Here is a 27092-nt window from a genome sequence, read left to right as displayed (position 1 = left end):
CTATTTCAATCCGTCCATTCCATTCGTTCCATCCAAATAATGAATGAATTGCAGGTTTTCATGTGTGGGCAATGTCAGCTCTTGTCCAATGAATTTCATCATGTGCATTCTGTTTTTGTTGGCCAGAAAATATGTTGAACAACATCCCATTATTTAACCTATCACCTAATGTTTTACTGATCATGGTCAAGATGATGAAAGTCCATACTGTTAGGTCTGGCTGTGCTTATCTTATTGGAGAACCTGAGTTGGGGCCGCCTCATCACCCAACCCTAGTTTTTAAAGGCAGTGCTTTAAGGCCTGACTTTCAAGTCATGAGGTTCATCTTTCCTTACGCTAATCTTTGCTGGGGGTCATTTTGCAAGAAATAGATCCGGAAATGTTTAAATTTCTCCTCTACTTTTTGTGGTATGTATTGGTTTTTGTTCCTTTCATTTACATTGGGAAATAAAGAAACGATCAGTGTGTATTGTTCGTTTTAAAAATCTGTTTATGTCTTTTGCATTATAAGCAGTCAATCTGATTACAAACTATCATTATTCGAATTCCGTGTGGAAAGAGGTCCGTTCAATTTCGAGTACTATTTGCGATCTAAAGATATTTTAAAATCATTTCACTCGTTGATATAACATGATATTATAATTAAAAGTCGACTGACCGTGAATTATATTGCATAATATACAATTTAAAGTATTTCTGTACGTGAAGCCGTATGACGTTATAGTTATTTCGGTCTCAGTTATGTAAAATATGAAATTATCGTTCCTGAATAGGGTTCCACTAATTAAAGACAAGAAGCGTCAAAAAGTGATAAGAAGCGACAATAAAATTAAAATAGCGATAAGAAGCGACAATATAATTATTTTAGCGAGAAGAAGCGTCAAGAAGACTATATAGCGACTATAAATAAATAAAAAAAATGTCATTGCAACAACTTATTCCCCATAGATATTAAAAAAAACATGCATTATTTTTTATTATAGGGGCGGTTATAAAACATTTTTTATATTACTGCACATTGATAGATAAAAATATGTTTTTATTAAGAAGAAAGGGATTAGTTTTTATTAGATATAAAAAAAAATATATTTTATGCACACGCTAAAAATTGGCCATCAAAACAAAAAAATTTCAATTTCCTTTTAAAGAATTTATTGAATCAAAACCATGCAATATCAGGCGCGGATCCAGAGGGGGGGGGGTTCCGGGGGTTGGAACCCCCCCTTTTTTTTGGCCGATCAATGCATTTGAATGGGAGCATATAGCTGGAACCCCCCCTTTACTCTGGGTTGGGAACCCCCCCTTTTAAAATGGCTGGATCCGCCCCTGAATATCATTTCCTTTCTAACAGTGAAATTCTTCTTTTTCATAGGGACATATTTGATAGGTGTAGCTTCACCCTATCACATCAAATGAGAATAGCCTCGTGAGAGAATTACGATTCGCTTGTCCCTTGTTAGTTATTGTCGCTTCGTCACTAAATTAAACTTCTTGTCGCTGTTTGTCTCTAAAATTCTTCTTGTCTCTTATTAGTGAGACCAGTCAGTTCCGTCCTCAACTTCCGTTTTTGCACTGCAAAACAATCACACAATTAACGATGCCTAATCCTTGTTGGTGTGTACCTGTGTGTCATTTAAGAGGAGGACTTGCATTTCTAAATGACTTAATAAGAAGGAAAAGTTGGATCAACGCCTTGGCTCAAACGTAGATTGTCATGTGCGATGCAATCGTAGAACCCATATCAATCAGCTGTTGTTTGCAAGGCACATTTTACTGAAAACGACTACGTTCAGGAAACTATTCATGGTAGAACTTTATTTTCTTTAAGAAATATATACTGTTATTTATATAATCGCCATGCAAGTAAACCAAAGTCTGTTTGCAACCGCAATTATCGTTTTAGAATAAAAAGGGGGGTGAATTCAAGACGTCATAACTTTTGGGATTACGATTCAATATCATCTGTTTGACATTTTTTGGTTAATACTACAATTGTATGGTTTTTCTACAAGAGATATATTATACTGATAATTATTTTAGCAGTCATTATGTAAATTCGGTTGTAATGACAAGAATTCATGAGCTATGCCTCGGGCTTTCTTGAAAAATATCAATGACAATGTAAACAGGAACAAAACATTGACATGAATGATGCTCTCCACCTATGTTATAGTTATTTAGGTATGTGTGTTGCACAAGTCTTTCACAAGTTTCAAAAAAGCTAATGTTATAAAACTTTTTTCAGGGCACATACCCACTTTATAGAGACTTGTCTACTGCCATGCATTCCCATCCTATTTTCATGCACCATTTGTAAGCAAGAGACTGAATGGTTTACAAAATTAAAAATCAGGACGGTGTCCCGTTAAACCAAAAGAACTAAACTGGATGAATATTGTAGGAGAAATCTAGAGGAAAGTTTTGATTTGTGAAATTGGTTTTCCTGAACAGATCATCCTGCAGGAAAGATTTATAACTGTCCACCACCAACTGACGAGCTAATGTTGAGCTTCACAGATGGAATTACTCAAACACCATAAATGCCTATGTTTTCAGCACAGATTTCACAAATCATGACACAGCTGTGCATTTTTATGCCCCACCTACGATAGTAGGGGGGCATTATGTTTTCTGGTCTGTGCGTCCGTTCGTCTGTTCGTCCGTTCGTCCGTCCTTCTGTCCCTCTTCAGGTTAAAGTTTTTGATCAAGGTAATTTTTGATGAAGTTGAAGTCCAATCGACTTCAAACTTGGTACACATGTTCCCTATGATATGATCTTTTTAATTTTAATGCCAAATTAGAGTTTTTACCCCAATGTCACGGTCCACTGAACATGGAAAATGATAGTGCGAGTGGGCATTCGTGTACTGGGGACACATTCTTGTTTATACCTGTTAAGAGTCGAAAACTAAATATTATTTTTATATAAATAAACATATATTGTGTCATTTTAGAACTTATATTTTTCCAAAGGATGCATGAATGAAAGTAGTGAAATTCATTTTGCTTTGATATATAGATTTGAATTACAATTGTTCATGTTATTGTAATGCATATAAAAATAAGGAGATGTGGCACAATGTAAATATATGATATTCTGTGAGTTTATCAAACTAAAGGGGATAAGAAATGGGTATAAGCAGTTACAGGACTGTACTACTGTACAATCTCCAACAATGAGAAAAACTCATACTGTAAAGAGAATTTCATATTTACAAGTAAGTTTTGTTTTTGCATTGAATAATTTTCTTCTATTGTCTTAAAAGCAAATATGGGAAGTGGTTAAAATGCTAATGAGACAGCTTTTATGGCCACCAGATGTCATTGTTACCTTGATTAAAAACTCCTTTTTAGCTCACCTGACCTGACTCATCACTTGGTTTCGTCGTCCATAAACTTTTACAAAAAATCTTCTCTGAAACTACTGTGCCAAATTTAACCAAACTTAGCCAAAATCATCATTGCGGTATCTAATTTAAAAAATGTGTGGTTAGACCCGGTCAACCAACCGAGATGGCCACTATGGCCAAAAATAGAACATACAGGTAAAATGTAGATTTTGGCTTATAACTCTGAAACCAAAGCATTTGGAGCAAATCTGACATAGGGTGAAATTGTCTCTTCAGTGAAGATCTATCTGCCCAGGAATTTTCAGACAAATCTGACAACCCGTTGATGGATTGCTGCCCCCAAATTAGTAATTTGAAGGAAATATTGTAGAGTTTGGTTATTATCTTAAATTTTATTATAGATAGAGATAAACTGTAAACAGCAATAATGTTCTGCAAAGTAAGATCTACAAATAAGTCAATATGACCAAAATTTTAAGTTGACCCCTTAAAGAGTTATTGCCCTTTATAGTCAATTTTTAACAATTTTCATAAATTTTTGTATTTTTGGTTAATTTTTAAAAAATATTTTCAACTGTAAATACTGGGCCATGTTTATTATAGATAGAGATAATTGTAGCACCAAGAATGTTCAGTAAAGAAAGATCTACAAACACATCCCCATCATCAAAAACACAATTTTGTCATTTTATATGTGTCCGTTGTTTAATATGCACATAGACCGTCCAAGGTGAGCGACACAGGCTCTTGAGAGTCTCTAGGTCATTAATACAGGTAGATAACTTTATCATGTTTATACTGAAAAATAATTTTGCTTGGAGGGAGAATTTAAAAAAAGTTCGTCTTCAAAAGAGTTGACATGTTACTATGTACATTAACCATTATGTTACTTGATGTTCTAGCAATACACACAGAACGGAGACTAGTCAATCTTTGTGAATTATTTTTCATAGGATAGGAGTAATTGAATATGTGTATATAATCAATAATTAAAAATAGTTTTATTTACATTAAAAAGGAAAAGTTCTTATGTCTTAAAAATGCATTTCATGGCGAGGTACAGAAAATATACTGTAAACAGTAGACTATAGATATAGGTGAACTAGGCACAAGAGAACTCTAAATCTTAAATACTACAAACCACCTCTGTTCTATGGAAGATAATGATATAACGACTAGAAATACACACAACCTGTAATTAACTGCCTTTACAGCGCTTTCGCGCTTTGATTTTAGTGTTTGTATTGGTAAGTCTGTTTTTTGTTTGCCTGTCAGTAACATTTTTCCTTAAGGTGGTACCTAACACTACAGGGAGATAACTCTGTAAAGTCAGCTAAACGTTTTAATTACATTGTGTTGTAAACAGAATATTAAGCTTCTCAATGATCAAAATTGGTGTTTGTCAAATTGCTATATAACCAGTGTAATTTTTCTGACAAAACGGTTGGTTCAAAATTTTTTAAATTTTTATATTTTTGTTAAAGTGTCAAAGTTAATACTTTGGCAAAAGGAGTATGTCGATAAGGTCCTAAAATGGCCCCCTTTTTTAGCGTAAATTTCAAATTGGAATTTATTGACTAATATCACGATAAATTATAGTTAATACATTGACTAGATAGGATATAAGCCATTTTGTTGAAAATTTTACGTTTCTGCGTTTCATTATGACGTCACAAGTTGTACTCATATTGATTTTTTACGAAAAAATCAATGAAAATGGGTAAATTTCTAAAGATTATTTGACAGGAAACATAGAGCGCATACGTCGACAACAAAGATCTTTTAAAATAATGTTTGTGAAGACATTTAACATGTCTTGTTTGAATATGAAGCTTGTCGACGCATGCGCTCTATGTTTCCTGGTCCTTTATTTAGTTGAAATCCAGTTGATTTTGTCAAATTTCACCAAAATCCCTCATCTTGACCTTTTTGGGATGTAAAAATCAACGTGTTAGAATTAAACTTTGACAAAAACAGCTCTGTTTAACATTCTCACATGTCTTTAAGGCAACTTAAAACAATTATTGTCTTGTAACCATGAACTTTATAATTGGGGCCAAATATGGCACTTACCGAACTTACTCCTTTTATGAAAATTAAACAAGCCAAATTAATTTTAGTGAAAGTGTTGGGTACCACCTTAAGTCATTATGTCTGTCTGTATTTTTTTCTTACTTATGGATTTTGATTAGGTCATTGTTATCTACATACACTTTATTGTGAGGTGTACTGATAACTGATAAATGCATGTTATGATTTTAGCTCACATGGAAATGATGGAATATGGGGAAAGTGAGCTTTTGTAATCACTTCAAGTCGTGGTGTCTGTTGTATTAGTCCATGCATGTTCACTCTTTTATTAAAAATCATCCTCTAAAACCACCTTATCAATTTCATTTAGTTAAAACAATAGGACAATTATACATAGTAGTATACAAATCCTTAATAAGTACATGGAGAAAACTTCTACAAGTAAGCAAACACATCCAAAAGATGAAATAAATATCAAAAGGTATTTGTCAAGCCTTCAACTTTTGTCGCAGGAAGCTCAACATAGGGATAGTGATCCGGTGACAGCTGCAACTAGGGCAGCGTTAGCTAACTTCTTAAAAGCTTTATATTTTAGAAGGTGGAAGACCTGGATGCTTCATACTTTGTATATAGATGCCTCATGTTACGAAGTTTCCTTTCGTCACATTTCCATGGACCTTGAAAAGTCAAGATATTTTCTTTCTTATTATGAGTAATAGATAACTAGATTTGGTATGTGTGTAACCTTGCAAGGTCCTCATGCCCGTAAGACAGTTTTCACTTGACCTGGACCTGATTTCATGGATCAGTGAACAAGTTAAGTATTGGTGGTCAAGTCAATATCTCAGAGAATATAAGCAATAGTTCTTGTATACTTCCATAGACCTTGACCTCATTTTCTATTCAAGTTTTTATATGATGGCAAAAAATGTTTGATGATGTTGTCGTCTTCTGCGTTGTCAGCGTACAATTTTCTCATTTCAGAAATTAAAAATAAAAATTTCTTCAAATATTTTTGACGGGATTAATATTCAACAGCATAGTGTTTTGTTCAAAAGCAAACAATTTTCTAAAGTGCATAAAACCACATTAATTCTGTGTCAGAAACCTATGCTGTGTCAACTATTTAAAAACAATCCAAATTCAGAGCTGTATCAAGCTTAAATGTTGTGTCCATACTTGCCCAAATTGTTCAGTGTTCCACCTCAGTGGTCGTATAAAGCATAGAACATCTGGTTGTGTTTTTGGTCTGTTTTTAGCTCACCTGGCTCGGAGCTTTTCTCATCACTTGGCGTCCGTCGTCTGTCGTCCGTCGTCGTCGTTAACTTTTTACATATTGAACTTCTTCTAGAGAACCATTGAATGGAATGAAACCAAACATGGCATGAATGTTCCTTATGAGGTGCTGACCAAGTGTTGTTACATTGTAGCCGATCCATCATCCAAAATGGCCGCCAGCGGGGGACTTAGTTTAACATAGGACCCTATGGGAAATGCATACAAATGACATCTTCTAGAGAATCACTGAATGGAATGAAACCAAACATGGCATGAATGTTCCTTATGAGGTGCTGACCAAGTGTTGTTACTTTGTAGTCGATCCATCATCCAAAATGGCCGCCAGCGGGGGACTTAGTTTAACATAGGACTCTATGGGAAATGCATACAAATTATCACTGAACCAGTATATATTCGTTTGGGGCCAGCTGAAGGACGGCTCCGAGTGCGAAAATTTCTCGTTGCATTGAAGACCTGTTGGTGACCTTCTGCTGTTGTCTGCTCTATGGTCGGGTTGTTGTCTCTTTGGCACATTCCCCATTTCCATTCTAAATTTTATTTTTAAATGACTTCTAGAGAACCACTGAATGGAATGAAACCAAACATGGCATGAATGTTCCTTATGAGGTGCTGACCAAGTGTTGTTACTTTGTAGCCTATCCATCATCCAAGATGGCCGCCAGCGGGGGACTTAGTTTAACATCGGACCCTACGGGAAATTCATACAAATGACTTCTTTTAGAGAACCACTGAATGGAATGAAACCAAACATGGCATAAATGTTCCTTATGAGGTGCTGACCAAGTGTTGTCACTTTGTAGCTGATCCATCATCCAAGATGGCCGCCAACGGGGGGACTTAGTTTAACATAGGACCCTTGGGAAATGCATACAAATGACATCTTTTAGAGAACCACTGAATGGAATGAAACCAAACATGGCTTAAATGTTCCTCATGAGGTGCTGACCAAGTGTTGTTACTTTGTAGCTGATCCATCATCCAAGATGGCTGCCAGTGGGAAATTTTATCTGTTTTTATATGATTTCAAAAACCCAAGTAGAGTCAGGTGAGCGATACAGGCTCTTGAGAGCCTCTAGTTCTTATACTTAATGCAATAGGTCTACTATATTTGGTGTATGGAATGGTTGTAAAGTGTACATGTCTAGCTAGCAGATGTCATCTGACCTTTACACTCATTTTCATGGTTCACTGACCAAAGTTAAGTTTTTGCGATGTGGTTTTCTTTTCTATTACTATATGCAATAGGTCAACTATATTTGGTGTATAGAAATATTTTATTATGTACATGTCAGTCTTGCATGTTTTATTTGACCTTGTCCTCATTTTCACGGTTCATTGCTCGGTGTTAAGTTTTTGTGTTTTTGTCTGTTTTTCTTAAACAAAACTATAAGAAATAGGTCAACTATATTTGTTGTATGGAAGTATTGAAAGCTGAACATGTCTTTCTGACATGATACATCTGACCTTGACCTCATTTTCATGGTTCATTGGTCAATAATCAGTTTTCTTGGTTAATAAAATTGAGAATGGAAATGGGGAATGTGTCAAAGAGACAACAACCCGACCAAATGAAAAACAAAAAACAACAGCAGAGGGTCACCAACAGGTCTTCAATGTAGCGAGAAATTCCCGCACCCGGAGGCGTCCTTCAGCTGGCCCCTAAACAAATATATACTAGTCCAGTGATAATGAACGCCCTACTAATTTCCAAATTGTACACAAGAAACTAAAATTAAAATAATACAAGACTAACAAAGGCCAGAGGCTCCTGACTTGGGACAGGCGCAAAAATGCGGCGGGGTTAAACATGTTTGTGAGATCTCAACCCTCCCCCTATACCTCTAACCAATGTAGAAAAGTAAACGCATAACAATACGCACATTAAAATTCAGTTCAAGAGAAGTCCGAGTCTGATGTCAGAAGATGTAATCAAAGAAAATAAACAAAATGACAATAATACATAAATAACAACAGACTACTAGCAGTTAACTGACATGCCAGCTCCAGACTTCAATTAAACTGACTGAAAGATTATGATTTCATCATATGAACATCAGGCACAATCCTTCCCGTTAGGGGTTTAGTATCATACCATCATAACATATATGAGAAGAACATAACCCGTGTCATGCCAACAACTGTTTTTAGAATAAATGTGTTTAGTTCCGATGCAAAGACCTTATCAGTGACTCAATATTAACGCCAAAATATGCAATCTTTAATGACTTGACAACAGTATCGTAATTATATCCCTTCTTAATAAGTCTATTCAAAGGTTTTGTAAGTTCTGAGGTGAATACTGACACCTTTGTGCTTTATAAAGAATATTTCCATAAGAAATTGGATTTGAAATACCTGAACGTATTAGAAGTCTGCATGTTAAGCTATATTTACAAATGATGTCTTTATACCGATGATAAAATTTAGTAAATGTTTTGACTAGTTTGTGATATCGAAAACCCTGGTGTAATAATTTTTCAGTAATACATAAATTTCTCTCGTTTAAATCTAAAACATTGTTACATACACGAGCGAATCGTACAAGTTGAGATATATAAACACCGTAAGATGGTGACAAGGGAACGTCACCATCTAAAAACGAATAATTAACGATAGGAAATGAAAAATCATCCCTTTTATCATAAATTTTAGTATTCAGCTTTCCATTAGTGATATAGATATCGAGATCGAGAAAAGGGCAGTGGTCATTGTTAGTATTAGCTTTATTTAAAGTAAGTTCAACAGGATAAATTTCATTAATATACATACTGAAGTCGTCATTATTGAGAGCCAAAATATCATCCAAATATCTAAAAGTATTATTAAATTTGTTTATCAGATGTTGTTTTGATGGGTCTTTGCTTATTTTTGTCATAAATTGTAACTCACAACAATACAAAAACAGGTCCGCAATAAGTGGTGCACAGTTAGTCCCCATTGGAATTCCGATAATCTGACGATATACGGAATCCCCAAAGCGAACAAAAATGTTATCTAGTAAAAATTCAAGGGCATATATAGTATCAAAGCATGTCCAATTAACATAGTTTTTTTGTTTATTGCTACTAAAAACTGACCTAAAAGAGTTTGAACATATATAATCACATTCAGATTTTTTGAATGCCCATTTAATTAGGTGTGTGAATTTTTTCTTAATGAGAATGTGAGGCAATGTGGTATACAGGGTAGAAAAATCAAAACTTTGAACAGATTCAAAATCACCAATATACGCATGCAATTTATCTAGTACTTCCAACGAGTTCTTGACACTCCAAAAGTAATTTATTCCACTATTTTCGAAGGCCTTATTTGAACAATTTATTATCAGCTAGGTTTTTAATTGTGCCAAGTGTGCTGGTAAGAAGAATAGACAATTTAGTAGTTGAACAATGGCTTGAAGACGAAATAAATCTATATTTGTAAGGGGTTTTGTGTAGCTTCGGAAGCCAATACATAGTTAAGTTGATTTCTTCGAATTTATTAGCAATAGGTCAACTATATTTAGTGTATTGCCGGTGAATGGTTGTAAGGTGTACATGTATCTGTTTGGTTTATATGACCTTGCCCTCATTTTCTTGGATCATGTTAAGTTTATGTAATATTGAAGTAAAGCTTTCCAATTATAGGACTATCAACATAATATCAATCGTTAGTAAAGAATGCGAGACATTTCAGGGTGTGCACTCTTGTTTTCTGTTCGTTAAGTTCCGTTAACTATCTACATGTATTATTAATTAAGGGTAGACTCAATATTCTCGCCACTTGTTATACTATAAATTAAATACAGGCTTTTAAAAAGCTTGTTATTTTGAAACATAGACAAGAACATCTTAAATCCGCCTATGTTGTGACATTTATCATGATAAACCACAGACGTGACAATTTGTCTAAAACAACTTTTCCAGGATACAGTTCAAGATTTGTATGGCATAGTTATCCTATTTATGTTTTTAAATATTTATGACTGCTTCGAGCATCTAGAATGCGCATCTGGTGCATTCGAATTTGTATCGTAAATTATCATTACAATCATTGGTCTCTGTCAAATTACAGATCTAATCACATCCAGATTCAAATGAAGTAAGATAGATATTTTGCACTATATGGGTCCTTGACTTTGTTATTGCTTTCCGAAGTGGTACAACGCACTAATATTGAACCTACATACATAATAAAGAGGGGGTCGTTATTCGGAGAGCCTGGTGTCATCGAACCAATAGAATCTGATGTCGTCAACATCACAACTTAATTGGACAGAAATTAATACGATACACAAATTACGCGAGCCTAATACAAGAATATGATATACCACTTAATGATAAACTTGTTTAAATTTGATATCCTATTGCGAAATCACCCTCAAAACTTGTATCAAACTTAATAAATTACAAGTATATCAGGTTTAACATGTATTTTTAATGTAATTTTCACACAGTCTCGCATTGCCATGGAAAAGACTCTTCTTTTTTTGGCATGGAAAAAAATCTTCTTTTTTTTTGGCACACCCGCCTAAAAGAAACAGTGTGAGCTATCGAATTCTTTTGGCGCCTGTCGTCGTCCCTTTACTTTTACCAAAATCTTCTCTAAATGTCTTGGTTCGGAACAGAACTTCATACAACTTCATACATGATCATTTCCAGAGTAGCAGTATCTAGCTTTATAAACAAATATATGTCCGATGGTCCTGCCTACTAACCGACAAGAACATAGTGATAAAATGTAAAGTATTGTCTTATATCTAAAAAAAAAAAAAAAAAAAAAAAAAAAACTATAATAGATGGGAGAAAGGCAAACACATGTTCAGAATGTCATGACCTATCTACAGTAATTTTCAATTCGCTGTCCACGGGCACTCCGGTTTCAGTGGCGGATCCAGAGGGGGGGTTCCGGGGGTGCGCACCCCCCCTTTATTTTGGCCGATCAATGCATTTGAATCGGGACATATGTTTTGCACCCCCCCTTTGCCCTGGGCTAGCACCCCCCCTTTCGAAAATTCCTGCATCCGCCACTGGGTTTCATCAACTTCCTATATCAAAGTGTGCTGAGAGTTGTGTTGAATACCAAGAAACAATCTATATATCTATCAATATATGAAAGATCGTATATCTTTCAGCATCTTTCATTACGTTGCATGTATGACATCTACTAAGAACCACACATATAAAAAATAAATAAAAGAGATGTGGTATGATTGTCACATCCGCCAACAATGAGCAAAACACATACCGTATGCTAAGCTATAAAATGCTCTGACAATGCACAATTCTAAACAATGAAAAAAAGACTTGAATAACAATAACCTTATTAATGTTAAAACTGGCTTTGTTTGGAATTGTTTGTTTGCTTTTCGGCCTTGAATGTTTGTCTCTAATATTTTATTAACTGTGCATTTGCATTCAGATATCGCAGATCGAATTTATTCGTTTATAGTGTATTAATGTACGTTTTTTTGATTGAGTTAAGCCTGCCAATTGACATTTTAATGTGTGTTTTTCTATGTTGTGATGTTATGCTATTGTTTCGGAAAAAGGGAGAGAGTTTCGATCCATTAAAACGTTCAATCCCGCTGCAAATGTTTGCACCTGTCCTAAGTCAGGAATCTGATGTACAGTAGTTATCGTTTGTTTATGTAATTTATACGTGTTTCTCGTTTTTCGTTTTTGTTATTTTATATAGATTAGACCGTTGCATGGTTTTCCCATTTGAATGGTTTTACACTAGTAATTTTGGGGCCCTTTATAGCTTGTTGTTCGGTGTGAGCCAAGGCTCCGTGTTGAAGGCCGTACATTGACCTATAATGGTTTACTTTTTTAAATTGTTATTTGGATGGAGAGTTGTCTCATCGGCACTCACATCACATCTTCCTATATCTATTGGATGGAGAGTTGTCTCATTGGCACTCACACCACATCTTCCTATATCTATTGGATGGAGAGTTGTCTCATTGTCACTCACACCACATCTTCCTATATCTATTGGATGGAGAGTTGTCTCATTGGCACTCACACCACATCTTTCTATATCTATTATACACAAATATCTTCACAGACAACCAACGACAGCCACTAAATTACAGAATTTTAACTTTGGGCAAGTAGAGTTTTTAATCCTCTTATTTCATGCAGCTGTCATTTGGAAAGAACTTCACACATAACATTGACCGAAGAGAAATGACACATAGCACCGATCTAAGAGTACTTGCAATCACTTGAAGATAGTCCAAAGTTACTTTAAATTCTTTAAAAAAAACATGCTTTCTCAGAATATGCTATTAATCAGTACAAAAATCCAACGTATTTAGGTACATCAATTATATAACTTTATAAAAGCAACAGTATTTTTATCATGTGATAGAACTAGCCAAACGTATCTGTGAAGTCATTGATTTTTTTCACATGAATGAATTTGAAAAGTAAAAAAGGCAATTTCCAATGCATAAATGTAACCAGAGAACAAAATTTACTGTCGTTTTAGCTTGGTGTCAGCTTATCCAGTCATGTCTACTTATTATTCCCGTTTTCCAGCATATTTTAGAATGACATTCTAATTTTAAAACTTGAAATTAAGTATGAACCGTATGTGAAGGTGTCGCAAAACCCTCCCTCTCATGCCTCTGTCGGTAATATAATCTACTGTTTCTTTAAAGGGTAGCTACGTCTATAATCATAGCTCAGCAAACTGCGTATAAATAAATACATGTATGCACTAATACTAAAGTTATTTGCACCCTGAATAAAGAGTTTTAGTTGTACGTTTTGTCATCTCGTTTACAGTAGATTATGATAAACAGCTGCGCCATGAGCGCATGATACGCCCGACGTCTTGTGTGGAAGTTTTATGCAATAATCATAAACAGTTTCTGAGGAAGTTTTAAGCAATGACCATTTATTGTTTTTGAGACACGGCGGGACATGTAAAAAAAAACCTCCCCTTTTTTACAAAATACTCAATAACTCAAAAATAAAATTTTGAGTCATCACCAAAAAGTATACAGATCTTTAGATTAATATAACAAAGAAGTGTGTAAAGTTTTAAGCAATAATCATAAATCGTTTTTGAGATACGGCACGACATGTAAAAAAACCCTCCCCCTTTTTTACAAAATACTCAAAAACTCAAAAATGAAATTTTGAATCATCACCAAAAAGTATACAGATATTAAGATTAATATAACTAAGAAGTGTGTAAAGTTTTAAGCCATAATCAAGAAATGTTTTTGAGATACGGTGCGACATGTGAAAAAAAGCACACCCCTGTTTTAGTTACAAAGTGCCATAACTCAAAAAGTGTAAATCTTATTTTCACCAAAAAGTATACAGATCATTTGACCATCATAAGAAACAACTATATTAAGTTTCATGAAATTTGGATAAGTCGTTCTCAAGTTACGGTGCGACATGTTTACGCCGGACAGACGGACGGACAGACGGACAGACAGACGGACGGACGGACGGACACCGGACATTTGTATACCATAATACGTCCCGTCAAAATTTTGACGGGCGTATAAAAATGGGAAAATGTATTTCCACAAAAAAAGTATTCAACCAGCTATATCATATATATGATATTGTGCCCCTGTTCAAATCAGTATCCTCTTTAGTTGTAGATGTGTGTTATACAATATCGTACATCTCGGCTTCGTCTCAATTTTTCAGGCTTTGGAGTTATGATCTTTCTATTTCCCTCTCAACAATCTATATTGTGTGTTTGTACTGCAAAAAGTATTTGAGTTAAATTAAAAGTTGCAACTTTTGATTGGATATAATGGGGAAAGATATATGCTGAAATTAAATTCGGAAGTGGACATATGGTACTTGTAATCTATGAAGACCGCTATGTTTATAGCAAACTTTGTGTGTGTGTGTGTGTGTATGTATGTGTATGTATGTGTTTGTGTGTTGTCGGGTTCTTACACCTCATATTTATTCAGAGTTTTACTTATATGATTTGTCCGTATAATGAGCACCAAAACGTGCAAAATGTAGAACTATGTGACATGTTTTTGGTATAGACAAACTGAAGGTACTATACCAACGAGGTTAGTTATCATCTCCAAAGTGCTTATTCAAAAGAGTAATAAAAATTATGTAAGAATGGGAAGATACGTCACTCGACCACTGATGTTACATCCTCACAAATTGAAAAAGCTAAATATTGATGATTTGACGGAGACAAGATTGTCCAAATATTGACATGGTCGATCTTATAATAAAGGATGAGGGACATATATACAAACGCAGTTACCTTTAGTCTTATAACTTTGACGGAAAAACCAATACATTTGTATAACTAGTTTTAGTCCAATGTTATAAGATTGCAGATGAAAAGAAAGATAAATAAATAAACAAATGAAGAGATAACAAATCAATTAATTAGATTAATCAGTAAATATTTAATGATACATTCATTGATTACAATAACCATTTTCTTATAACCTTATAATCTTTGTTCGTGCGAAAAAAAGAATATTTAACCTAGAAATAATGCAGCTATGGAAATTTGTTTAACCTTGAAATAAACGAACTTACAAGGATTTTGTTTTTAATTTGTCATACTTTTCCATAGTAGTTTTGAGACATAAAATAGTCAGATTCATCAGATTGCATTATGTCTTACAGAATGACAAGTCTTTCAATCGACTGAAAGAAGATTACAGATTTTGTTACTCGTATGCATTGATTTTGTATTGATTTGTTGATCAATATAGCTTGTTTTGTAGTATACACCACATACAAACCATATAGTGCTGCTTGTTCTGATCTACTGCATCCTAAATTGCATTATTTTGACATGTGAAAGTCTAGTGGTCCTACCTTCAATATGTATTTACAGAAATCTATATTTTGGCATTGGAAATATACTGGAGGGGTGTGTGTCTTTTCTTGCACCGGCATTTGTAATACAACCGGTTATTTTTAAATACATAACAAATAAGAGTAACGTGAACATTTGTAATGTGTATTTTTAGAAATATTTGTCCAAAATATCAATGAATTAAATTCATCACATGATAGTATTGAGGATTTAAAGTGTAACGTGGTATTTTTTTATTTCTTTTTTTGGTGTTTTACAACATTGATATTTTTTATCTTAAAATTCGAACTGAATGAAAAACTGGATTTTGATGAGAAATTAATGTACAGACGTGTAATTTCACGTGATTATAGAAATTATCAACATTTATTATTTGAATTTGAATAATGGTGATATCACGGCGATGCGTTCTAATCAAGTTTTACATGTATGATGTAGATAGCGACTGGGGATGAAGTCGACATTTGACTTTTGACCCTATTTTCTCAACAAGTCTCTTCACATCTTTGCCGACAGGATTGTATGCTAATGAGTGAATTAAACCCACTTATAGGGTATATATAAAAGTGACAATCTCCTCGTGACTGCTCGTCCAATCCAGCATAGGTACTTCCTGTGACTGAGTTCATTCATATACTAGCATACCTTTTATGTACATACATAGTTTGTAATATAGTACGATATCATTTTTACCCTCAAGGAAGAAGTCGTGTCAAGCAGACGACAAATAATAAAATATATGTGAAACTATAAAACTTTCAAAGTTGGATGTATATAAAATGGAAGATTTTATGCCTTTATGGTCAAGCTTAGAAAGAGAACAATATACCCTTCAGAGACTAAATTCATCGGGCGACGAAATAGACATCGGCTCCGAGGGTCAAAGGAGTAGCAGTCCGTCTAGCGTTTGGAGTACGGACAGCATGGACGATGAAATGTATCTTGAATATTTGTTTTCTCAGGGATTAGCGGATAGTTTAGAAAAGACAATAGCCGTGATGCCAACTATTTCTTGTGAGGATCATTCGCATCTGAACAATTTTCATATCAACGAGAATGATAGCTCGGATGCTGAAATAAGTGTAGTAGAACAGAAAGTTACGGATGATGTTTTTGGAGCTAACGAAACTAACGGAACTGTAAACAATGAAAAGGATTTTGTAGTATTAGGTGTTGGACTTCAAAACCTGATGCACAACTATGCAGCAAAAAATTCATTAGGAGTAAGTAGTTCAACTGTTCAGGAATACCAAATAGAATTGCCATTAAAATCACCTACGCTTACACATATAAACAAATCTTATATCAACCGCACACAGTTTACATTAGCAACGAATTCTCTTCTAGCGCAATCAAGTTTATTAAACACTGTGAAAATGAGAAATATTAAAGCCTCTACACCAAGGGCAAACAGTGCAACTAAAGACAAAAACGAGGAGAAAATTTATCACTGTACGTACGCTGGGTGCAACAAAGTGTACAGCAAAAGCTCTCATTTGAAAGCACATTTGCGTCGACATACCGGCGAGAAGCCGTTTGAATGCACGTGGCCTGGATGTGGCTGGCGCTTCTCGCGCTCAGACGAATTAGCGCGACATAAACGATCTCATTCAGGAATAAAACCTTACCAGTGTAAAATTTGTGAAAAGAGATTTTCAAGGTCAGACCATCTGTCCAAACATCTTAAAGTTCATCGAAAGCGGTAGCCAGTAGCTGTCAGAATAGTTTTAACATAGGCCGTGGATTCGTGCAATATTTTATTTAACAGTTAAGTGAACATTGTTTCGTGGCTATGCATTTTTGTGGGAAATGAGTGATTATGGAAATAAGTTTTTAAGTAACATATGCCTCAAGCATTAAATGTCGCATATTTAATAGCAGAACGCTGTAGTTGAATCACATTTTTGTGCGGATGAGTCCCAGTTTGGAAACAAGGATGCTTGCAGAAGCTCTTAGCAGCATAATCTGGTGGCCCTTTAAAATGACCACATCAGAATCAGCAAGTTTTACATGCCATATTAGTAAAATTTATAAAGTGACCTTTATTATCATATCAAACTACCTGACCGTATCAAACATTGCTGGACAATGGACACGGATGAAAAAGGTCAATGATCAAGTTGTCTCATAATTGTAGAATTCCCCGTTTATATTTTTATACTCAGTACACACTGGTGCTTTTATAACTATTTTACAAATGTTGACTTTTAAAGGACAATTTGATGTGAATTTGTTTTAAATAGAAATTATTTTTGTTGAATGAAGTGTTTTGTGTCTTTTAAACAGAAAACTACTTAGTATTATTTGCATATAGTATTACATTTAACACGTGGGAAATATGTCACACTTAAAGTATTTTACTGTACTTCATTTATCTAGTTGTCACATTTTAAGTTTTTATATTATTTAACAGGTAAAATATTAGTCATCTTTTAATGGGGAAACGCACAAACAAACACATAAAATCTATGCAACTATTCAATTAGAAAAATTACGAGCTAATGCAATAATGCACATGCAGACCGATATAGAAAAAAGAGATGTCTTTGGTGTTTCGTGTGTTCCTGTTCATGGATATTTCATATGTTAATCTTGTCCAAAATGCACGTGTTTCAATAATTCATTATATACAATGCACGATATCGTGTGTATCTAATGATATATAAGACATGGACGTGATATATTTTTTTATTGTTAAAGGTCCAGCGTCAAATATTTCATGCATATTCAGGACAAAAAACGTGAATGTATGGAATCTATCGAGAATTAAGTTGAGAAGTACAGTGGTCGACATTAGAGTGTAAAATAGTCTGATAATTAGGTGTAAACAATATAATATGTGGATAAATCGTCAATGAGACAGAAGCAGGACAACACAAAAGGACACTTAGAGGTCTCTGCACGAATTTCGACAATTAAAGACAAATGTCCATACATAAAAAGTATGTTTTTTTTATATTTAAATCCCCAGCCTAGAAAAGTGATGAATAAGTTGAAGGTAGTATGTTGAAAAATATATCATTTGTAGTAGATTCCAATTTGACAAAAAAACATTCAAGTACAGTCAAACAGCCATGCACTGATGAGTGTTTCGACATGTGAGGGACACATTAACATATGACGGGTTCAACAATCTGTAATAAATAAGCAGATTTTATTTTTAAAAGGACATACACGAATGTCCAAGAAAAATTAGCACAGAAAAGCCCTTGGTTCGATAAAAATGGTATGGATATAACAAAACGGAAAATCTTCAAGCAAATAGAAAATCAGTACTTTATCAATCAATGCTAAAAATTATTAGTCTGAAAGCAAGTTCAGATAACTTAATCTGCTGATATCATACCACACCGTCCAATGTACAGGCTTATATCGGTGGCTGTATTTTGTGTTGATTTCATTCAGCAAGGCGATGCATATTACAAGATGACTTAAACAGTAATCCTGATTGATCTCATGTAGCAACGCAGTGTCCAGTACAGGAAGACAAAACAGCAATAAGGGTTGATTTCATGTAGCAATGCAATATTCAGTCAAGGAATAAATAAACAACAATCAGAGTTGAAATTATGTAGTAACTAAATGATCAGAACAGGAAGAAAAAAAAACAGTTATCTGACAATCGCTCTTATCCGGTGATTCTTTTTTGTCAAATCAGTTGAATAATGAGGAAGCGATGGTCTTACGCTTTTATATTAAAAGTCTTTGATCATTTCTCTATATCATATGCATAGTGGGTGTACTACAATTTTTATTACAGACCCAGTTAGTCTTAAAATAGGTCGTCAGACATTTGCATGGGGGTCCTGGCTCACTGATATCTAAAACGCTTACAGTATATAGACGAAGTATTATGTATGATTGGGTCAGTATGTCAGCCTCCGGGCTAGTCAGACATCAAACAATTTCGGATTAGTTTGTTTCAAGAGTCCCTTCATATTGTTTCCATCTTTTATATGTCTTTCAAAATAAAAATTGACATATTACTGCTTGCTTGAACAAGTGGCATGCTATAAGTTATAGATTATCGTTGATCATCTCAACGAGATTGATTTTCTCGCTTGAGCCGGGACGGCGAAAGCGAGAAATGCAATCGAGTTGAGATGACCAATGATAATCTGTTTATCGCTATTTTACCTCCACGATGTCAATTTCATGTCAATTTCCTTAGCAACACCACGTGCCTCCTTAGTTTCTAGCGATGATTTTCCATCTCAAGCGAGTAGAATGATATGAAAATTATCACAAAAAAAGATCAAAGGAAAAATGCAAAAAATAGCGATGATATAAAAAAGCTAATGCTACACAATCTCTTAAGTGGCAACTTTAGTTTAAACATATATATTTATAGTGGATTGGGAAACAAGTTTTGCAACTTATATTAATTCCTTTACACTTTGCGGGTGTGAGTGCTGCCTTGTAGTGGCATTAACCTGCTCTTTTTCCAAATCTACAAGGGTGTCTTTAATGTGCAAAAGATATGGTTCTCTCTTAACACGGGTCGGCCATTTATCGTCCCCTTCCGACGGACTATCATCGTTTCATCAAGACCATACTCGCAAATGGTGCCAAGGGAGAGCCGAAAAGTGGCAACTTTGATTAATGAAAATAATAACCACCAATATATGATGTACTTACATGACTTGCTTTTTAAAATACATGCAGTGGTCGTTACAAGAGTGCAATGAAGTATAATTGATGTTTCAGCAAATTCAGTACTTTGAGCTTGCCTTCAGTAACTGCTAGCATTTATTTAGTATTGTTGTAATTTATCTCGTGGTTTGTCGATATCAAAAGGGAAGTTACTGAGTACATTATTTGTTTAACACAACCTCTTACATGTGTATGATCCCGTCACATGCAAAACAAATCTAAATGGCTCCCCATAGGTATTTGTTGGTGTTTCTATTATTTCTATTTTAAAGAATGATTGTGCTTATTGATGGCATACTTTTAGTCTTTATCTTTTCGGTGAAAAAACACGTGACAAGCATATAACATATATATTCTTGTTACTATTGTAGGTTTCCTCAAAGCATTTGACAATTTTAAGATACAAGCTTGACCTTAACTTTATCTACCCGACATTTATACGGGGTAGTTTATATGAGCTTGATAATGTATAAATATGATTAGATATGGTGCAAACTTCAAATGTTGTTTTCTGAGAAAATAAGAATAAAGATAAATATTTTGCATAGATTTGTTGCAAACCACTGACATGATGTGTCCAAACATGGTTTTAGGCCTGACACCAGTGTATTTCTTTGCATGTTGTGGATATAAGAAAGTTTCTGTCACAAATGATGTCTGTGTAATCCCTTGACATATTCAGTATACATAAGCAATTTGTTTCTTATTACACACCGAATCCATTAAACGAAAAACTTACAAAAGCACTAAACTATTATCCAATTTTCTTGAGGTAAATACAAAATAACTGATGGCTAATGGGTTAAACGTTTTTACTTTAATGTCAACCAAAACAAATCAAGTGAAAAATCTATTAACGTTTTCTATCTGTACATAGTAAACAAGCATATTGCAAAACATAAATTACTGTTTTACATCTTAAAGTCCTTTTTAGATGGTATTGTACGAAATAACAGATAATTACATTTCTATGGATAACCTTGGATTCGATTGACTTTTCGTTAAAGTAAGGTTGTTTATCTCACAGAAGTATACAACAAATAGCTTCTGGGATGCGGCAAATGCAAAATGTGTCAATATTTATTTGTCTTCGTTTTTATTTGAAGACCAAGGCCCACAAACCATGTATTACGGACGCACGCAATTCAGTTACTCATATCAATTTAATCAAACTGGTATTCGCCGGTATATATACTGCTTATGAAGACAACTTTCATCACGACAATCTTTAAACCATAATATTTGATAGACATTAAAAGGGAAGTTAGTCAAATACTAGTGTATACTGCAGAACCTTTAGTTATTATTATAGTATTAATGAATGGGTGTTTTTATAATGGCCCTGTTATATTCCAAGGTCTGTAATAATGGTCGAGGAAGTCTGTAATGGCCCGATGCAACGCCGAGGGCCATTACAGACATCCGAGGCCATTATTACTAACCGAGGACATATAACAGGGCCATTATATAAACACCCATTTCTTAATACATTTATTAACCAACTGACCAAAAGTGTATGTGTTACTGCCAACTTGATGTACTCTGCCAACTTGATGCCAACAGGAGCCTCTGGCCTTTGTTAGTCTTGTATTATTTTAATTTTAGTTTCTTGTGTACAATTTGGAAATTAGTATGGCGTTCATTATCACTGGACTAGTATATATTTGTTTAGGGGCCAGCTGAGGGACGCCTCCGGGTGCGGGAATTTCTCGCTACATTGAAGACCTGTTGGTGACCCTCTGCTGTTGTTTTTTATTTGGTCGGGTTGTTGTCTCTTTGACACATTCCCCATTTCCATTCTCAATTTTATCTCTTACTCTTTAAATGACAGTTTAGTTTGAAAAGAATAATTTGTACTTCACCATGATAAAGCTTTAAATATACCAAATATCCAAAATATTAAGTTGAATGAAGTTATGTGTGGAAAAGCAGGATGACCAGTGATTCCTTTATATGGTTCTTTAATGTTGGTTGCTGGTTACTAAACTAAATAGAATACAAAAAGGTATTATACTCTTTACAACTTAATTTTATTAACTTTATTTAAAAATCCTTAACTGGGCTTAATACAGACAAACTGGGCATTAATACAGGGCCATTACAGAAAAACAGGGCCATTACAGAAAAAACAGGGCCATTACAGAAAAAACAGGGCCATTACAGAAAAACAGGGCCATTACAGAAAATATGTAATATTTGATACACAGTCACTTTTGGCAATAATGTACTTAGTTGGTTAATAAATAATTATAGCATTTGTATGAGGTCAATATGGGATTATATCCACCTAAGAGAAGCATATTGACTAAGGATTGAGGTCGATATGCTTCTATATATCGATATAAAATCGTATTGACCTCAACGAAAGGCTTCAAGTGTTAAATTATTAAGCAAAAACTTTTGCATGGACAATGTAAATTTTGGATTTCTAGAATGTATCGTAGTAAAATGCTGTATGCCCTGCGCAATATGCTCGGTTGTTGCCCTACAAACAGCTCTACACAACAGTATTGGCGAGCAAACTGGGTAAATAAAAATGTACTTGTATAAAAACCCTATTAGAAAATCATGTTTATGGGATTATTATGAATGTTGGTCTCTCGTCATATTGTTAATGTAGAAAAACACCATCGAATTTCAGACATATTATAAATTGGCAAAATAGCATATTAATAACCTTCTAAATATTTAAATACCAGGAAGACAAGATTTATCTTACTTTGATATACTATGGTGATATAGGTCCAAAGACCCATAACTAATTAGTCAATAATACAAACTTAATAATACTGTAATCAAGTGACAGATAAAGTCATTAGCTTGAATAAATTATAGTACTAAGGTGTAAAGGCCGAATTTATATAGTACAGTGTAGCGTCGAGCAAATTCGTACAATCTTTAACAAAATTTTCAACTTTGAGCTGTTGTTATAACCTTAAGTCCGTTGTCGGTCTGTCGTGAACTGTTTTAAGTCCGCTCCTCTAAGACCAAAATTTTAAGCAAATGTTTGCTAAATTTATTGCCAGGGTGCGCAGATCAAAAACTATTGCCGAGGATGCCGCCAACAGGGTTATCGTTACTGTAAATATCTAGAAAATACTAAATCATATTCGAATTTATTTTGCTTTATATACTTGTGGATATATAGTTGTAGTTGTTTTCGTCACACCATATTGTATGATATTTCCAAAATGAGAATCGATTAATCGTTTGTGGTTTAAAGCAAAAACAAAATGATCAACAGTATCATTTCTTCATATACTTTATATAAAGTTGGTGTATGAAATATACTCGAGTTACAGTCGCTGTTATTACAGCTGAGAGCGTTTTGTAAAAATCACATTTTTCACACATTGATATCGTAAAATATCAGTCGGAAACACAATGTGACCTTTTTGGCTAATACGCACAGCGAACGAGCTTCACATTGTGTCGAGCGATATTTTTCGATATTAATACGTACTCACTATAGATGTGATTATATCGTTCTATCGATTTTCCCCCTTTCGTAGACAATTTTACACATTTTGACGTCGCTGATATCTTCTCCTCGGACGTTGTGACGTCGCTGATAATACTTGCTCACGTCTCAAAGCCGTGATACGAGAAATGATGAGCGGCTACAAGGTTATATAGACAAAGGAATAGACGATAATGCTCATATCAGCAAGTTAAATAACTATTTATTGTAGTTGTATAATAGATTATCTGCTTTTTATGTACTGATATTGTTCTATCTATGTATGACATACTAGTTTCGGTATGGTTGACCTGCGTCCGATTTAATCACGACTATGTACGTAAAAAGCTCCTTCAGTTATAGCTTTCATTGCAGATTTTTAGTTTTCAATGCGTAATGAATAAAAAAAAATACAAATAAGTTTTATCGAGAAAGTCTGGATATTATGGTCCTCACATTTAATACGTTTAAAGCAGTTCATGAAAATAACTGTTACTTTATTTTTTGACCGTCAGTAATAGGCTGTTTGATACGTCATTTTTATATCTTTTATTGTTTGTTAAATTATTTGTTGTTTTATTTTTTAGGGCGAAATATTTTGGCCTAAATTTATTGTTAAACTGTGGCAAACATAAAATTATGATAATTCGTGCATAGTTTGGATATAATGCATGTCATCTTGGCTTTTCCACATGTACTTATACTATTTCAGAAAACCCGTTCTTATATTCGTACATGGTACGCCCAAGAACGTTTAATTTTGATGTTAGAATTAAAGCTTTTGTCGATAGTTGCACCATAGACTGGTTTACAAACCCTATAATTATTAAAACACTTATAAGTGAAGATTTCCGCCAATTAACAGATAAACATAATATGAGTACTTGTATACTGAAGCACATGTTTCCAGATAAAAATCTGTTATAAGTATTTCCTTTATCTAAGTTGAAATATATTAGTTACTATAATTATTATTTTTGACCTGTCCAATTGACTACTGTTTATAAATAACTTCAGCCCACATCCGTCCACATATTTACAGCTCGCCTTATTGGACCTAACCGTGGACCGTGTACCAAGGCCCAGAAAAGCAATGAATGGTATGGGCTCCAACGAAACCCACTTATTATTTGATCAAATCGATAACGAGGTCCATATACCGGAATAACAAGAAGAGCAAGGCGACTTATATTGTACTGCAAACTCCTGTCTTGATACCAGCACAAACGGGTATAGGCAGGGTATGCGTGAATGTTTGTCTTCGGTGATTCAGGGGAACAAATATGTATCACTTCATAGAAAAGAAAAGCCGTATGAAAGGTAATTGAAAGGAACTTAATAGTTGTTTGGTCTTGTATTTTCTTGTAAGTTAGATGACCTAATATTATGAATTTATTTACTACATGTATATCCTTTATTTTCGTTTAAATGACTCTAACGAAACACAGGAAAAACTGTTAGTATATATCATTAGTTATTGACCTTGTTTCCTTATTGGAATTAATGTGACTAAGTTCAAAATAGTTATGTTAACGCCAATGTACGTTCGGATACAAAAATGGAGATGTATATGATGACAAAATATATAAGAAAGATTCCGAGAACAAAGCATCGATTGTGGAATAGTTGCCAACACAAGATGCCCTATCATATTGTAGTAGATATAGTTGTCTTTGCTTTACTATTGGAACCATTACAATCAACAACATAAATAATAAAAATCACAATGCCATTATGCTACAGTGATTTCCGGACCTTTTCAATGATATGTTTGGTGGTTTTGGAGGAGTTTCGAATACAATGTCCCTACCCACTTTTGTCGTGCTTAATGACTGGGTCAGTTAATAAATGGACCGAGTTTGCATTTTAATTCAGTGCTGAAAGGTCAGTTGTATATATTTTATGCATTTTCATATGACTTAATATGAGCATTGCAAATTATTTTCAAGGTTATTTGTTGTGGCAATTTCAAATATTGGGAATATTAGGAATATGGTACCATTACCAAGTTACTTAATTGCCGCGAATAAGCTTAAATTTAGACTTGAAATTTAGATATAAAAAAATGTGGTAAGATTTCCAATGAGACAACTCTCCACAAGAGACCAAATGACACATAAATTAACAGGTATGGGTCACCATACGGTCTTCAACAATGAGCAAAGCTCATATCATTTAGAATATACATTTAGCAACTGATATATATATAGTATTGTCTAGAACTCATACCTCAATACATCCATTCAACCGGTATCTTGCATACACTACCCAAAATGAAATTAACTACCATACAAAAATTGTGAAGCTAGACATACTGTTCAGAATAATACCTAGGAATCATTCATGATATTTGAATATCCAAACTGTGAGTATATTCATAAAGATGATTTTACAATAACTCTTTATATACAAACTCGGAATATCAGAGAACTCTCCCTTTTCTCAATGTGGTAGTTTTTGTAGACTCAAATTAAGATATGCCAATATTCCAAGTTCATAGACTGACAACCATTCATCAGACTTTCTGTCGAATTCCACTATTTCGTAATGAAATTGACAAAAGATATCCAGTAAAACTCGAGTTTTCTGTAAACGAATGTCATCCTCTCTATAATATAGAAACGTGTCGGTGTCCTAAAATGACCAGTCTCAGGACAGCGTCCATAAAAGGACAGGATAATTGAACAATTACATTGAATGACTTTACTGATAAAATTGTTAAGTGTCATTTAAGATCAAAAGATCGACTCAACATTTATGTAAGCTAAGTACTGGTGGATTTGTCACTTCACACAATAGTGACAAGTATACTTACTTAATGTACCAACCAATTATCAAAACATTTCCATTGATAATATTGTTAGATACTAAAAGTGAAACTAGTTCAATTCATCATGTAGCGCACATCTTAAATGAAATGTTGATCAAGATTCATAGTTTTACAGTTTTCCTGCGTATACTTCGAGACACTGACAATATCAATCTGTAATTTTTAAATGTTGAATCAAATCATAAATGTATACAGAAAGTTCTTATCTACAATACTGTTTACTTCTCTATGTATTTACATCAGAAATAAAGAAAAAGAGCGTTCTGAGGGCATGTAAAGTCACATGTAACAGTTGTCACTGGACGTTATAAAGCATGATATGACTTCAACATTCGAACAATCACTAAACTCAGCAGAAAGTCAAAAACACGAGGAGACAACAAAAAAATATTTTAGCCTTTAAAATTGAAGTATGAGAGTCTTCTTATTTAAAAAAAAAAACTTTTTTAATTGTCACCAGGAGAAGAAAAGCTGAAGTTTTTCTCAGTTCCTATTGGTTTTAGATTGTTATGTTTGCTTATTGTTTCTATCTTAAAATACAATTTCTGGTCGGAAATATAATAACGTTAGTAGTACTTATTTAAATTGCACAAGAGCGCATTTTGACGATCAATGTCTCAATGTCAGAGATTAACTGCAACATTGGCGCATG

At 34.1% G+C, this 27092-nt stretch overlaps 1 protein-coding gene and 1 long non-coding RNA gene across 2 annotated transcripts; both read left to right on the top strand.

Annotated features, from left to right (window-relative positions):
- The first annotated feature begins 1041 nt into the window (after window positions 1–1041).
- LOC139491205 (uncharacterized) lies at window positions 1042–4377 on the top strand. Its single transcript, XR_011656487.1, has 2 exons — window positions 1042–1806; window positions 2246–4377. It is a non-coding gene; the product is annotated as an uncharacterized lncRNA (long non-coding RNA).
- A 10994-nt stretch (window positions 4378–15371) lies between these two features.
- Window positions 15372–17757, top strand: LOC139490906 (Krueppel-like factor 7). Its single transcript, XM_071278047.1, has one exon. It carries the CDS (start codon window positions 16277–16279, stop codon window positions 17201–17203), a length of 927 nt encoding a protein of 308 aa, XP_071134148.1. The 5' UTR covers window positions 15372–16276; the 3' UTR covers window positions 17204–17757.
- The last annotated feature ends 9335 nt before the right edge of the window (window positions 17758–27092 follow it).

The sequence above is a fragment of the Mytilus edulis genome, chromosome 1, assembly GCF_963676685.1.
Source record: "Mytilus edulis chromosome 1, xbMytEdul2.2, whole genome shotgun sequence".
NCBI lineage: Eukaryota > Metazoa > Mollusca > Bivalvia > Mytilida > Mytilidae > Mytilus > Mytilus edulis.
The sequence above is the reverse complement of the archived record's forward strand: the minus strand, read 5'-3'. Positions and strand labels throughout refer to the sequence as shown.

Coding starts and splice junctions, on each gene's coding strand:
- LOC139490906 (XM_071278047.1), top strand. CDS start 16,277: ATGGAAGATTTTATGCCTTTATGGTCAAGCTTAGAAAGAGAACAATAT.